Here is a 13,901-nt window from a genome sequence, read left to right as displayed (position 1 = left end):
TGTTAAGATCGTCATCTCATATTAATTCCAGCATGATTTTGGCTTTTTTGGCAAAGAACATATTGTGGCCAAGAGAGGCTGAGCCCAAGATTAACATACTGAAGACACCTCAGAGGTGACTCAAACTGCTGGCCCCTTTCATTTAGATGACCCTGAAGCCTGTCCACATTGTCACACAGTTTACATGTTGGTTAATCTATTTGTCACCTCCATGCAAGTACAAACACAGGACCGTGGCATATCCACGAGGAGTAATTTAATGAATTTCAAAAGTAGTGGGATAGAATCATCCATCTTTGAGGGCAAGAAGAAAGTATTTGTTTTCTCCTTTAAGAAAGCATTGGCACTATCTTTAAAACTACTTAGTAACCCGAGCTTTGATAACAACATGGTCCAATTAGAGGACTTACTACACAGAGCCAAAGGTCATGGAGTAGTCCAGTAAAAAGATTGCGGGCAGTCCCTCTCATCTGTTTGTAAAATAATGTGATCCATCTCTGCAATGGTAGGTGTGACCCAGGGATCGCGTCTAAGATGACGAAGACTAACAATGTGTGATTGGCTATATAACGCTCTTTACAAACTGTAACACATGGTTCGCTATCACTCTCTCCAGCTACATTGAGGACCAAGGTAGGTTCTTCACTGGCAGATACTTATCCATGTTAAGTCAGCTCAGAGGCCTTGGAGTTTGCTGCCCCTTTGCCACCCAGTTTCAAGGCAATCAATGTGAATCTGTCCATCTATTGGGTAACCAATGATCTTAAACATGAAAGGCCTCAGGTCTGTCTCTGCATGGGAATGAAAGGGAGGAGGCCTCACCTTTCTGACTGAGGCCCTGCACTCTTGAGGAGCAACCACAGAAATGCCTTATCTAAGGAGGACTTCTTGAAAGAATGGGAGTTTCTGCCTACCATACCCAGGCTCTCCTAACACTTCTTTTATGACGCTCAATTGTCTTTTTGAAGTTTGTAGAGTGGTGGCCCTGTGTCCTGACCAAGTAGTCCCCCTTTATAAAACATAATGGCTGCTTTACTTTGTGCTTCTCCTCTTATGGGTAAGGTAACTCCCTCCTTATGTCACCCTTCTGAGAATGGAAATGGAATGACTATAGATGTTTCTTGAACTCTAATTAGATACTATATAATGATATTGAGAATGCTTTCAGAGCCATCTTCCACTAGACATTCCATGCTCTTAGGTTCAATAATAACATATCTAGGTGACCCCTCCTCACTTCACAGTTGGGCTTGCAGTGCACAGTCCAGGAAGAGGTTTCATTTGTGCCATTCGGTCCGGGAAAACCTCAGCAGGTGGCCGGCCAGGTGATTCAGTGATGTACTTCTTACTTATCCATAAAAGACATGTGACCCAACCGGTATGTTTTTATCTAATAATATTATTGATCTGTCTACGACATGTCCATGTGTGTGGCAGATTACTGGATTGGCCTTTCCAAGTCCTTGAGATGTTGATAGTGCGAGAGACTCTAGTTTTCTCAGATTTACCTGTCACTCAACCTTCCTTCTGTTGGTTCTATTTGGTATTGAAAGCTAGTGGTGAAGGACGTTTGGCTGCATGTGGTATTTCTCTGTCGATAAAACTCTAAGGCCATGATTCAGATTTTGGCTATAGCAGAAAATACAGTCATTTTTGGAGAAAATGCTAAATTCTCAATTGGAGTGTTCTCCTCTAACTAAAGATCTACCATTAGGACGTCATCTTCCCCACTGTCCGTACGATAGGGCTTCATACGATTGGGGTAACAAAAGCAGCAGATTCACCTCTTGATGAGAATCACCCATCAGAATATAACTGGAGGTTTAGTCTGGCTAGCACTACAGCCCACATATATGGCTAAAACTTTGACAGTATGGAGCGTTCGCAAATTTATCTTGTCCTCATTTAAGAGAATCGGGAGCACTTCCTTTAAAAGCGCCTGGGCATTCAATGGGGAAACTAAGATCAAAAGGTTCAAATGTGTTTTTAAGCAGATCTCTAGACCCATGACTTAGTCTAGGCTTCACACAGTGTGCATATACTGTGATCTTTTCTAGCTCCAAGGCCTAGTTTGGCAGTGTTAGTTGTAGCAGTTATGTGTCCAGTAATGGTGTCAGCGCACCATCCACCTGTTTAGCATTTCTCGAAAACACATTCTGACCACGTGGATCCACACACAGAGACCACCGAAAGAAATAACCTACCTAGGAACATCCTTTTAATTTTTCTCTTCGTTGTTCTATCCATGCCTTCCTTCACTCTTGGTCAGGGTGTTCCGTCGTGTTGGGAGAAATTTTTCAAACAACCATATAGTAATTGCTTTATAATGTTGGTCGACTGCTGTGGAGAGTGTAGGCATGCGTGGTATGGTCTTCACCTGGCATCACTTTCACAAGCTGCCAGGGACCTTCCACTTAAACACCTAATGCTGGTTTCATTTAATCAATTCTAACATGGTCCACAGAGAGAGTAAGTCATGTGTTGAACTACTATAGCTGCCCTGGAGGTTAGAATCGAGTTTCCATTTAATGTCATTGAGTGTAATTCTTCTCAACTTTAGAATGTCAGAAAGTAGGATATTGTGAGTAGGAAAGAGCAATGCATTCTAATGCCTGGTTGAAATTCACAGAGTAGGTGCATTTTGAAAGAAAAAATAAGTATTTTATACAAACACAAAGCACTATAGCTGGCAACACGTCATTTTATATCCTTGGGTTTGTTTGACACCGAAGGCTGCTCAGTAGTAAATGTCTGGACGTGTTCCATGGCTGCAGTTGGATATAATGATGGTTTATTAAGATGACTTCACCTCCAAGATTCTATGTGTTGTTTCAGGATGTCGAAGTGAAGTGGGTCGAGTACCAGAATATGGTGAACTACCTCATCCAGTGGATCAGGCACCATGCCACACTCATGTCCGACAGGACGTTTCCCAACAATCCTGTAGAACTAAAGGTGAGTTGCTGAGCATGTTCTTCTATTCAATAGGGCAGTTCTGTGAATTAATGGGAATGCTGTCGGTGTAGTGGGGTCTACGAAGCGGCAGTAGGTAGAATAATGTACTGCGCGGATGGACATGGCAGTCAGTTCTTCAATCAATTAGTATGATTCTCTATGTAGGAATCGGTTGCTATGTTCATACTGACCACTAACCTGTTGCTTACCCTATAAACTTGCTAGTACTTGCGAGCCCTGTACGCTCAGTCTTAACAAGTATGCTTTAGGCATGGATGTGCAGCGTAGGTTGAGAATGCTCAGATCAACGTGAGATTTTCTGGATGACACAAGTTAATTTGCATACAATTAATGTAAATCGAACTCATTTACATAGTCTTAATTCTGAAAATCTGACGTCAATCCGGCCACCTTGCAACCATGATGAACAGCCTTTTTTTAAAGAGGGTGCTGTATTATCTTACTTATTGTTTATAGCAGTAAGAAGTACATGCCTCCCCGTGGTGGAAAACTGGTGCTCCTAAAAGTGCCTTTTAGAATATCTTGGAATAACCTCAGATTTACTACTTTGTGGTTGTTGGTCACATTTTCCGTGTCTCTCCTGATCCACTCCTCGAACATTCCCACTTCTATGCATCGTATGAAACTGATGAGACCATAATGTACACGCACCTTGCATACTTCATGCACGTTAATGCCTCTCCACATAAGTACTAACATGTATGTCTTGGTGTGTGTTGCACCCACATACTGAAAAGGCAATGATAGTCATGCCCAAGCACTTTCCTTGTGATCCAACCTATTCAAAGTGTAAATGCTGGTCCACAGAGCATTGTGCCAGATGCACCAAGCATTTTTTTGTGTGCGATTGCTAAAAATGCTTTTGCGATGCATGAAACCAAATTTTGCGATTCAGTAACCTGTTACGGAATCGCAAAATGGGTTTGCGATTCGCTATTTAGAAGGGGCGTGTTTAAGGCGTCCCTTTCAAATACCGAATCCTAACAGTATGCATGAATGTTTTGTGACCGTGAATGCGGTCGCAAAACATTTGCATATTACCACCTACTTCAAGTAAGTGGTAAGCTATTCGCAAATGGGAAGGGGCCCAGAGGGACCCCTTCTCCTTTGTGAATGTTTGTAAAAGCAATTTTAAGAGCAGGCAGTGGTCCATAGAGCAGGCAGTGGTCCCATGGACCACTACCTGTTCTTAAAAAATGAAAAGAAAACTTTTCATTTTTCTTTTTGTAAAACATCTTGTTTTCCTTTCAGGAAAACAGGCTGCTTTACTACAAAAAATGAATGCTTTATTTAAAAGCAATCATAGACATGGTGGTCTGCTGATCTCAGCAGGCTACCATCCCTGTGATTTTTGTGATTCCTAGGGGGTCGCAAATTGTGACCTAACTCGTTAATATTCATGAGGTAGGTAATTTGCAACCCCTTAGGAATTGCAGAAAGTGTACTGCACACTTTTTTATGCATGCCGTTTTGTGATTCCCTAATTGCGAATCACAAAGATTCGCAAATAAGGAATTGCAAAGCATTTTTTTGATGCATCTGGTCATAGGCTTTCTGTGTAGCTTTGCGTGTGCTGTGGCCCTCTGTGTACTTCTAAAGGAAAGGCAGAGGCAAGGCAGGCTTCCCCAGGGCTTTAAGTGGGCCGGGTCTGTCCGGGCCTGAGTACCGGCAATTATTTTCAGGGGGCCTCGAAACAGGTCTCTATCGGGCTCTATTTTTGGGCCTCGAATAGGTAGTTCGTTTTCTTTTTTTTTTCTTGCACCAAACTTATTTTGCTCTATCTGGAATTGCCTGGCTAGATCCTGAGCAGATTTTTATCATATGATGAGGGACTGTGGGGAAGTATCACAGTTTAGGACAGAAAGTCCTCTCTTTAATTAATGACTTTTCAGGCACCTATCTCCGAGTCATTCTGAGTAAAGAGCTTTGTCTGTTGGGTAAGTTACCTAGAACTAAGGATAATAAAAAAACATGTAATTTCATAGATTTAGCGCCTTAATTTTGGTAAGAGTAAGATTGCGATCCTGCAACCAGCCTCCAAACACACACAGCCGCACCCAAGTACTTCACAGGTCTTTAAAAGACCATTTGCTTGTTAATGAAGCTTTGTTGTTTTTCACCCCTTTGTAGAGCCCCTGCAACTCCACTCTGCCTATTGCTTGAAGAATTACCCCCCCCCCCTAAATGTTTTCTTAGCGCCCCCACCCCCTCGAAATGTGGCTCTACTTGCTCCTCTGTGGAGGCTGTATGACGTTATCCATACATATCTTTATTTAGACCACGTCCCTATTTGGATATGCCACACCCCTTTAAGAGGTTTGCCCCGCCCCTTTTAGAGCACCCCCAGTGTTTGTTTCCCACTTAAAGCCCTGTGCTTCCCTCTTCATGCATAGAAAGTGTCCCACCTGAGGACTGTCATTCAATCACCAGCCGTTTGTACTTGGACATCCTGCCAGAGACAGAGCCAATCAAAACTGAAGGAAAGGCACCCATATACAGTAATGAAAAACGTGCTGTGTACAATAATGCAACAAAAGAGGCAGCAGCTGTGGGCTAGTGATTATGCCCTGGCTGCAGATTCCACATTCACAATGGAAACAGGCTTCTCACCTGCTAAGCAGTGTGATCTTGGGCAATCACTCGGTTTGCTGCATTTGCAAATTGAGCTAATTCGCCCTTGAATCCTGCTCAGTTAATGGAGAGTTTGCTCCTTCGTTCATTTGTTATTGTACATTGATTAATAGTGTCACAGACTGTGCGCAATCTAACTTTTCCCCCCTATTAATACAGCCATTAGTGATTTTTGATATTATATATCTTACAATTTTGTACAGAAAATGGGAAATCTACACAATTAATACATCTTATATCAAACTTTCTGTCATTGTTGTAACTCCGTACAATGTCATTATCAGTCTTTGGTAACTCAGTTCTGAACTATTAAACTCTGGAGAAAGCAAGCCAACATGCCTGTGTTCAAACTGATGGATAATATACATCTATATACATTGCACATCAGCCCACTTAGCTATTAGGTCAGCTGTGGCACGTGTCTGCACAGAGCTGTTGAAAATGGTGGCACTTTTGCTAACTTTCCGAAAGACGCTGAGGTAGCTTAAAAACATGAATAAAATCTTGCTGTTAAAATCTAATCTGCTCCCTTGATTTAATGTCGTGTTCGCATTTCATTGCAGGCACTTTATAACCAATATTTGCAGTTTAAAGAAACAGAAATTCCACCAAAGGAGAACGAGAAAGCAAGAATCAAGCACTTGTATAAACAGCTGGAGGTAACGGTCGAAATACTTCTTTTTCTCTGTACTCTGACATCGACAATACAGTTTCTTTCGTGACGTGTGGACAAGAAACGACTTGTTTCTCTTTTTCTGAAGGTATGGATAGAGTTTGGGCGTGTCAAGCTCCCCCAGGGCTACCATCCAAATGATATAGAAAAAGAATGGGGAAAATTAATAATTGCTATGCTGGAAAGGGAGAAGACACTTCGGCCAGAGGTAGACAGGTAGGTGCCAACGCATGCCTTTCCCTGGTCCCTCCCCAACCTCACGGGAGCCTCGCTTGTCAAACTGCCTCTGATTTCACGTTCTGTGCATGGTCGTATATGTTATGTCAGAAGTGCACAACATTAAGGGGTTTGCAGTGAGCGCTGTTGTGTATTGCCAGACCGCTGGATGGCGGCTTCGGTGGGCCTGGGTGCCATCCTCTGCACACATGACCCTGCCGGGGCTTTATTTGTGATGCGGGGCGCCCTGGTCCCCACTGTGCACCCTGGGTGGGAATGTTCCTTCACTGTCTGCCAGCGCCGCTCGGGTGTAAGTGACCTTGTTTTGTGACAGGTGGCACACATCCGGGTCCCTTCCAGACCATGGCTCCGGGGGCAGAGTTTGGGGGTCGTCCATGCATTCTTGTTAGGGGCCATGTATGGAGTCCTTGTTTAAGGCTGGCGCTCTCTGTACCACGATAGCATGAATCTGGTTGGAGGGGTTCATTTAGGACACGTGTTTGTCGAGATGTGCAAGTGGTTTGCATGTGATAAACGCACTGAATGTAACCGTAAAAGGGAAACAGCAGCTTAAATGAAAGTGTGAAATCCGCTTATTAACACAAAACACGTTGAGGGCACACGCCTCACGGCACTGCTACACGCAGAGCATCCGACTGTGGGAGCGTGTCCGGGATGCGTGATTTGTGGCGCGCTGGACACGGAGTTGCACAAAAAGTCACCCATTTTCAGGGTTCGAGATGGGCTGTGGTCCCCTTCTGATCTCTTGGCGCATAGAATGAGTCTCCTCTTATGTACTCAATGCACGGAGCAGATTATGCATGGAAGGCAGTTACTATGACCTCTTGCTGCGTCCGCCTCCTCATATCTTGATACATAGGAAGAGGCGCCCTTTGATGTACTTTATGCACGGTGCAGAAAATGAATAGAATTTGATGTACGTTATGCACGGTGCAGGTAATGAATAGAATGTGATGCAATTTATGCACGGACGGTGCAGGGAATGAACAGAAGGCACTTACTACGACTGCCTCTTGCTGCGGCCACATCTTCATCCCTTGGGACATTGGAAAAGGGCCCCTTTGAATGCCCTTTATGCACGGCGCAGAGAATGAATAGTATTTGTTGTACGTTATGCACGGTGCAGAAAATGAATAGAATTTGATGTTCTTTATGCACGGTGCAGGGAATAAATAGTATTTGATGTACTTTATGCACGGTGCAGGGAATGAATAGAATTTTAAATACTTTATGCACGGTGCACAGAATAAATAGAATGTGATGTACTTTATGCACGGTGCAGGGAATGAATAGAATTTTAAATACTTTATGCACGGTGCAGAGAATAAATAGAATGTGATGTAGGTTATGCACGGTGCAGGGAATGAATAGTATTTGATGTACGTTATGCACGGTGCAGGGAATGAATAGAATGTGATGTACTTTACGCACGGTGCAGGGAATGAATAGTATTTGATATACGTTATGCACGGTGCAGGGAATGAATAGAATGTGATGTACTTTACGCACGGACGGTGCCGGGAATAAACAGAAGGCCCTTACTACGACTGCCTCTTGCCGCGGCCACATCTTCCTCCCTTGGGACATTGGAAGAGGGCCCCTTTGATGCCCTTTATGCACGGCGCAGGGCTTCAACATCAGAGAGTTACTGCGTCGGCTTCTTGCTGCATTGCCTCTGCATCCCCTGGTGCTCGGAAGAGGTGCCCTGTGTATGTACTGTATGCACGGTGCCCGGACTGAACAGGAGACAGCGCTATCGCTTTGACTTGCGCTCGCTGCGTTGCCGGTTCATCTCTTGTACGAGGTGCCTCTTACGAAGGTGGACTCGGTGCAAGGTCCAGGGAGTAACCAGGAAACTGCTAAACAGAGAAACACCGAAGCACCCAGAGAAGACCAGTGACCGTGTAGTGTGGCCAGTACGGAAGCGGCCAGATTCAGAGTTGTGCTGGTCGTTCATTTATTCACATTTCTTGCGTCTGAGACGAGAGATCCGTTCCTGACAGGCTGCCTGTCGGCCTGTCTCTGTTGACCAGGCTGCTGAACTGGGGTCTCGCTGGTCTGGCGGTCTCGCCCTGGGTGGCAGGGTGTGCATAGCAGGAAAGCACCAACCTTGCGTATGTGTTATGATTGTGCACATCTGTTTCCCTAGATTTATGAGCGGCTTGGGATGTGCGAACTTTGGGAAAAGCCATCATTCTCTTGTGTATTGAACAACCAGAAACCTGTTACCATGACTGCACGCTGGCTACATCCCGCTCCTCTTCTCCTGGAACATAGGAAGGTGTGCCCTGGTGCCGCGAATTAGCAGCACCGATTTACCAGGACTGCACTGTTTCTGCACTTGCTTCCTCTACTTCTTGCTAGACAGGACAGTGTGCCCAGGTTATGTTCTCTATGCATGGCGCAGCAGGTGAGCAGAGGGGAGTTATCATGATGGCGTCTCTGCTGGCATCTCCCCTCTTGTTGGTGCAAAGGATGGTGTGCACTACTGATGTGCTTTATGCACAGCACAATGGTGAGCAGAAGGCAGATCTCATGATGGCACTCTTGGTCCTCTCTCCTCCTGTATCTCCTGCTGCTTGGAGAGGCTGACCTAGTTGATGTACCCTATGCACAGTGCAGAAGGCAGTTCTCATGATGGCACTCTTGGTCCTCTCTCCTCCTGTATCTCCTGGTGCTTGGAGAGGCTGACCTAGTTGATGTACCCTATGCACAGTGCAGAAGGCAGTTCTCATGATGGCACTCTTGGTCCTCTCTCCTCCTGTATCTCCTGGTGCTTGGAGAGGCTGACCTAGTTGATGTACCCTATGCACAGTACAGAAGGCAGTTCTCATGATGGCACTCTTGGTGCTTTCTTCACCTGCATTTCTTGTTAATGAAAATGTGTCGTGATCATGCACTCTATGCACGGTACAGAGTGTGAGAAGGAGGCTGTTACCGTGCCTGCACTCTTGCTGCTTTCTCCCCTGTACCTCTTGTTAACAAAGCTGTGTCGTGATCATGCACTTTATGCACGGTGTAGAGTGCGAGAAGGAGGCTGTTACCATGCCTGCACTCTTGCTGCTTTCTCCCCTGTACCTCTTGTTAATGAAGCTGTGTCGCGATCATGCACTCTATGCACAGTGCAAAGTACGAGAAGGAGGCTGTCACCGTGCCTGCAATCTTGCTGCTTTCTCCTCTGTACCTCTTGTTAATGGAGCTGTGTCGCCATCATGCACTCTATGCACAGTGCAGAGTACGAGAAGGAGGCTGTTACCGTGCCTGCAATCTTGCTGCTTTCTCCTCTGTACCTCTTGTTGTTAATGAAGCTGTGTCGCGATCATGCACTTTATGCACGGTGTAGAGTGCGAGAAGGAGGCTGTTACCATGCCTGCACTCTTGCTGCTTTCTCCCCTGTACCTCTTGTTAATGAAGCTGTGTCGCGATCATGCACTCTATGCACAGTGCAAAGTACGAGAAGGAGGCTGTTACCGTGCCTGCAATCTTGCTGCTTTCTCCCCTGTACCTCTTGTTAATGAAGCTGTGTCGCGATCATGCTCTTTATGCACGGTGTAGAGTGCCAGAAGGAGGCTGTTACCATGCCTGCACTCTTGCTGCTTTCTCCCCTGTACCTCTTGTTAACAAAGCTGTGTCGTGATCATGCACTTTATGCACGGTGTAGAGTGCGAGAAGTAGGCTGTTACCATGCCTGCACTCTTGCTGCTTTCTCCCCTGTACCTCTTGTTAATGAAGCTGTGTCGCGATCATGCACTCTATGCACAGTGCAAAGTACGAGAAGGAGGCTGTTACCGTGCCTGCAATCTTGCTGCTTTCTCCCCTGTACCTCTTGTTGTTAATGAAGCTGTGTCGCGATCATGCACTTTATGCACGGTGTAGAGTGCCAGAAGGAGGCTGTTACCATGCCTGCACTCTTGCTGCTTTCTCCTCTGTACCTCTTGTTAATAAAGCTGTGTCGTGATCATGCACTCTATGCACAGTGCAGAGTACGAGAAGGAGGCTGTTACCGTGCCTGGACTCTTGCTGCTTTCTCCCCTGTACCTCTTGTTGTTAATGAAGCTGTCGTGATCATGCACTTTATGCACAGTCCAGAGTACGAGAAGGAGGCTGTTACCATGCCTGCACTCTTGCTGCTTTCTCCCCTGTATCTCTTGTTAATGAAGCTGTCGTGATCATGCACTCTTTGCACGATGCAGTGTGAGAAGGAGGCTGTTACCGTGCCTGCACTCTTGCTGCTTTCTCCCCTGTATCTCTTGTTAATGAAGCTGTGTCGCGATCATGCACTCTATGCACAGTGCAAAGTATGAGAAGGAGGCTGTTACCGTGCCTGCACTCTTGCTGCTTTCTCCCCTGTATCTCTTGTTGTTAATGAAGCTGTGTCGTGAACATGCACTTTATGCACGGTGTAGAGTGCGAGAAGGAGGCTGTTACCGTGCCTGCAATCTTGATGCTTTCTCCCCTGTACCTCTTGTTGTTAATGAAGCTGTGTCGCGATCATGCACTTTATGCACAGTCCAGAGTACGAGAAGGAGGCTGTTACCGTGCCTGCACTCTTGCTGCTTTCTCCCCTGTACCTCTTGTTAATGAAGCTGTGTCGCGATCATGCACTCTATGCATAGTGCAAAGTACGAGAAGGAGGCTGTTACCATGCCTGCACTCTTGCTGCTTTCTCCCCTGTACCTCTTGTTGTTAATGAAGCTGTGTCGCGATAATGCACTTTATGCACAGTGTAGAGTACGAGAAGGAGGCTGTTACCATTCCTGCACTCTTGCTGCTTTCTCCCCTGTACCTCTTGTTAATGAAGCTGTGTCGCGATCATGCACTTTATGCACAGTGTTGAGTGCAAGAAGGAGGCTGTTACCATGCCTCCACTCCTGCTGCTTTCTCCCCTGTACCTCTTGTTAATGAAGCTGTGTCACAATCATGCACTTTATGCACGGTGTAGAGTGCGAGAAGGAGGCTGTTACCGTGCCTGCAATCTTGATGCTTTCTCCTCTGTACCTCTTGTTGTTAATGAAGCTGTGTCGCGATCATGCACTTTATGCACGGTGTAGAGTGCCAGAAGGAGGCTGTTACCATGCCTGCACTCTTGCTGCTTTCTCCTCTGTACCTCTTGTTAATGGAGCTGTGTCGCCATCATGCACTTTATGCACGGTGTGGAGTAGGAGAAGGAGGCTGTTACCATGCCTGCACTCTTGCTGCTTTCTCCCCTGTACCTCTTGTTAATGAAGCTGTGTCGTGATCATGCACTCTATGCACAGTGCAGAGTACGAGAAGGAGGCTGTTACCGTGCCTGCACTCTTGCTGCTTTCTCCTCTGTACCTCTTGTTAATGAAGCTGTGTCGCGATCATGCACTCTATGCACAGTGCAAAGTACGAGAAGGAGGCTGTTACCATGCCTGCACTCTTGCTGCTTTCTCCCCTGTACCTCTTGTTGTTAATGAAGCTGTGTCGCGATAATGCACTTTATGCACGGTGTAGAGTACGAGAAGGAGGCTGTTACCATTCCTGCACTCTTGCTGCTTTCTCCCCTGTACCTCTTGTTAATGAAGCTGTGTCGCGATCATGCACTTTATGCACGGTGTTGAGTGCAAGAAGGAGGCTGTTACCATGCCTCCACTCCTGCTGCTTTCTCCCCTGTACCTCTTGTTAATGAAGCTGTGTCACAATCATGCACTTTATGCACGGTGTAGAGTGCGAGAAGGAGGCTGTTACCGTGCCTGCAATCTTGATGCTTTCTCCCCTGTACCTCTTGTTGTTAATGAAGCTGTGTCGCGATCATGCACTTTATGCACGGTGTAGAGTGCCAGAAGGAGGCTGTTACCATGCCTGCACTCTTGCTGCTTTCTCCTCTGTACCTCTTGTTAATGGAGCTGTGTCGCCATCATGCACTTTATGCACGGTGTGGAGTAGGAGAAGGAGGCTGTTACCATGCCTGCACTCTTGCTACTTTCTCCCCTGTACCTCTTGTTAATGAAGCTGTGTCGCGATCATGCACTTTATGCACAGTGCAGAGTACGAGAAGGAGGCTGTTACCATGCCTGCACTCTTGCTGCTTTCTCCCCTGTATCTCTTGTTAATGAAGCTGTCGTGATCATGCACTTTATGCACAGTCCAGAGTACGAGAAGGAGGATGTTACCGTGCCTGCACTCTTGCTGCTTTCTCCCCTGTACCTCTTGTTGTTAATGAAACTGTGTCGCGATCATGCACTTTATGCACAGTGCGAGAAGGAGGCTGTCACCGTGCCTGCACTCTTGCTGCGTTCTCCCCTGTATCTCCTTGTTAATGAAACTGTGTTGTGATCATGCACTCTATGCACGGTGCAGAGTGCGAGAAGGAGGCTGTCACCATGCCTGCACTCTTACTGCTTTCTTGTCCTCTACATCTTAATACAAAGGAAGGTGCACCCTGACATTGTGCTCTCGCCACAATGAAGGCAATTATTGTGACTACACTCGTACTGCTTCCTCTGTGTGTTGTTACATAAGATCGCGCACTCTGGCATAAGACTCTATACATGGAACCGAGTGGTAATAGTTTGTCGATATCATGCCCAATCCTTTGCTCCTTTCTCCTGCTTTATTTCTTGTTACTTTCCTTCTTTTGCGAAGTGTAGTCTACTTTAGCTCACATACAGGTTTGTCTTAATCTATATTATTGTATTTCTACAAATGTCCCACATTTTCAAAGATCACAACTTCCCCTTATTTAAAAGTCATAGCCCTGTAGCCTAAGAATACCTAATCTCTTCTAGCTCATCTATTATTCCCTCTAACCATCTGCAAGAACTCACACTCACCTCCCTAGTAATGATTGCACCTAACTATTAATGGGAGTGCAGACATGCAGTGCTCTCCTTGAGAGCCGAAGCCTTTCCAAATACCCACTAGATTAACCACTAACCTTGGGTTCCACAGCAGCTTGCTGCCCAGTGTAAAGTGCATCAACATGTCGTGTAGTTAGCTCCATGTAAGTGAAACACCTAACTTCTTTGAACTTAGTCTTTCACAAAGAAACTGGAGTACATGCATGGATAGTTTTCTTGAGACCTCAATGCCTATCCCATAATCAACACAAACCAGTAACCACTGCAGTAACCACTAACCTTGGATTGCAGAGCAGTGTGCTGCCCAGCGCTAGTGCTTCAACTCCTCATCGGGGTTAGTAAGTGTAAAATAATCATAATTATAATACAATATACACGGCCACTGGAATAATGCAGCAGGGGAGCACCTAATTATGCGACAGGGCTGACTAAATTATGCAGCAAGATAAGGCAAATTATGTGGCATAATGCTGCACATTTCTTGGTGGAATTACTTCATAATTTTATCATTTTTACACATGGAAATACTGTCTGGGCAAGGACTTCCCCTCATTAGTACC

The 13,901-nt window shown here is 45.7% G+C and overlaps 1 protein-coding gene across 14 annotated transcripts in view; it reads left to right on the top strand.

The window, feature by feature from the left end:
- DST (dystonin) overlaps positions 1-13,901 on the top strand; it is a 1,436,897-nt gene that overhangs the window by 637,796 nt on the left and 785,200 nt on the right. For all 14 annotated transcript variants that reach the window (XM_085610880.1, XM_085610881.1, XM_085610884.1 and 11 more), the window contains 3 exons: positions 2,836-2,955; positions 6,171-6,266; positions 6,369-6,496. In XM_085610880.1, coding sequence (XP_085467006.1) covers positions 2,836-2,955; positions 6,171-6,266; positions 6,369-6,496 — 344 coding nt within the window. The remainder of the gene's footprint in view (positions 1-2,835; positions 2,956-6,170; positions 6,267-6,368; positions 6,497-13,901) is intronic.

Source organism: Triturus cristatus, chromosome 6, assembly GCF_964204655.1.
Source record: "Triturus cristatus chromosome 6, aTriCri1.1, whole genome shotgun sequence".
Taxonomy (NCBI): Eukaryota; Metazoa; Chordata; class Amphibia; order Caudata; family Salamandridae; genus Triturus; species Triturus cristatus.
This window is presented reverse-complemented; position numbering and strand designations above follow the sequence as displayed.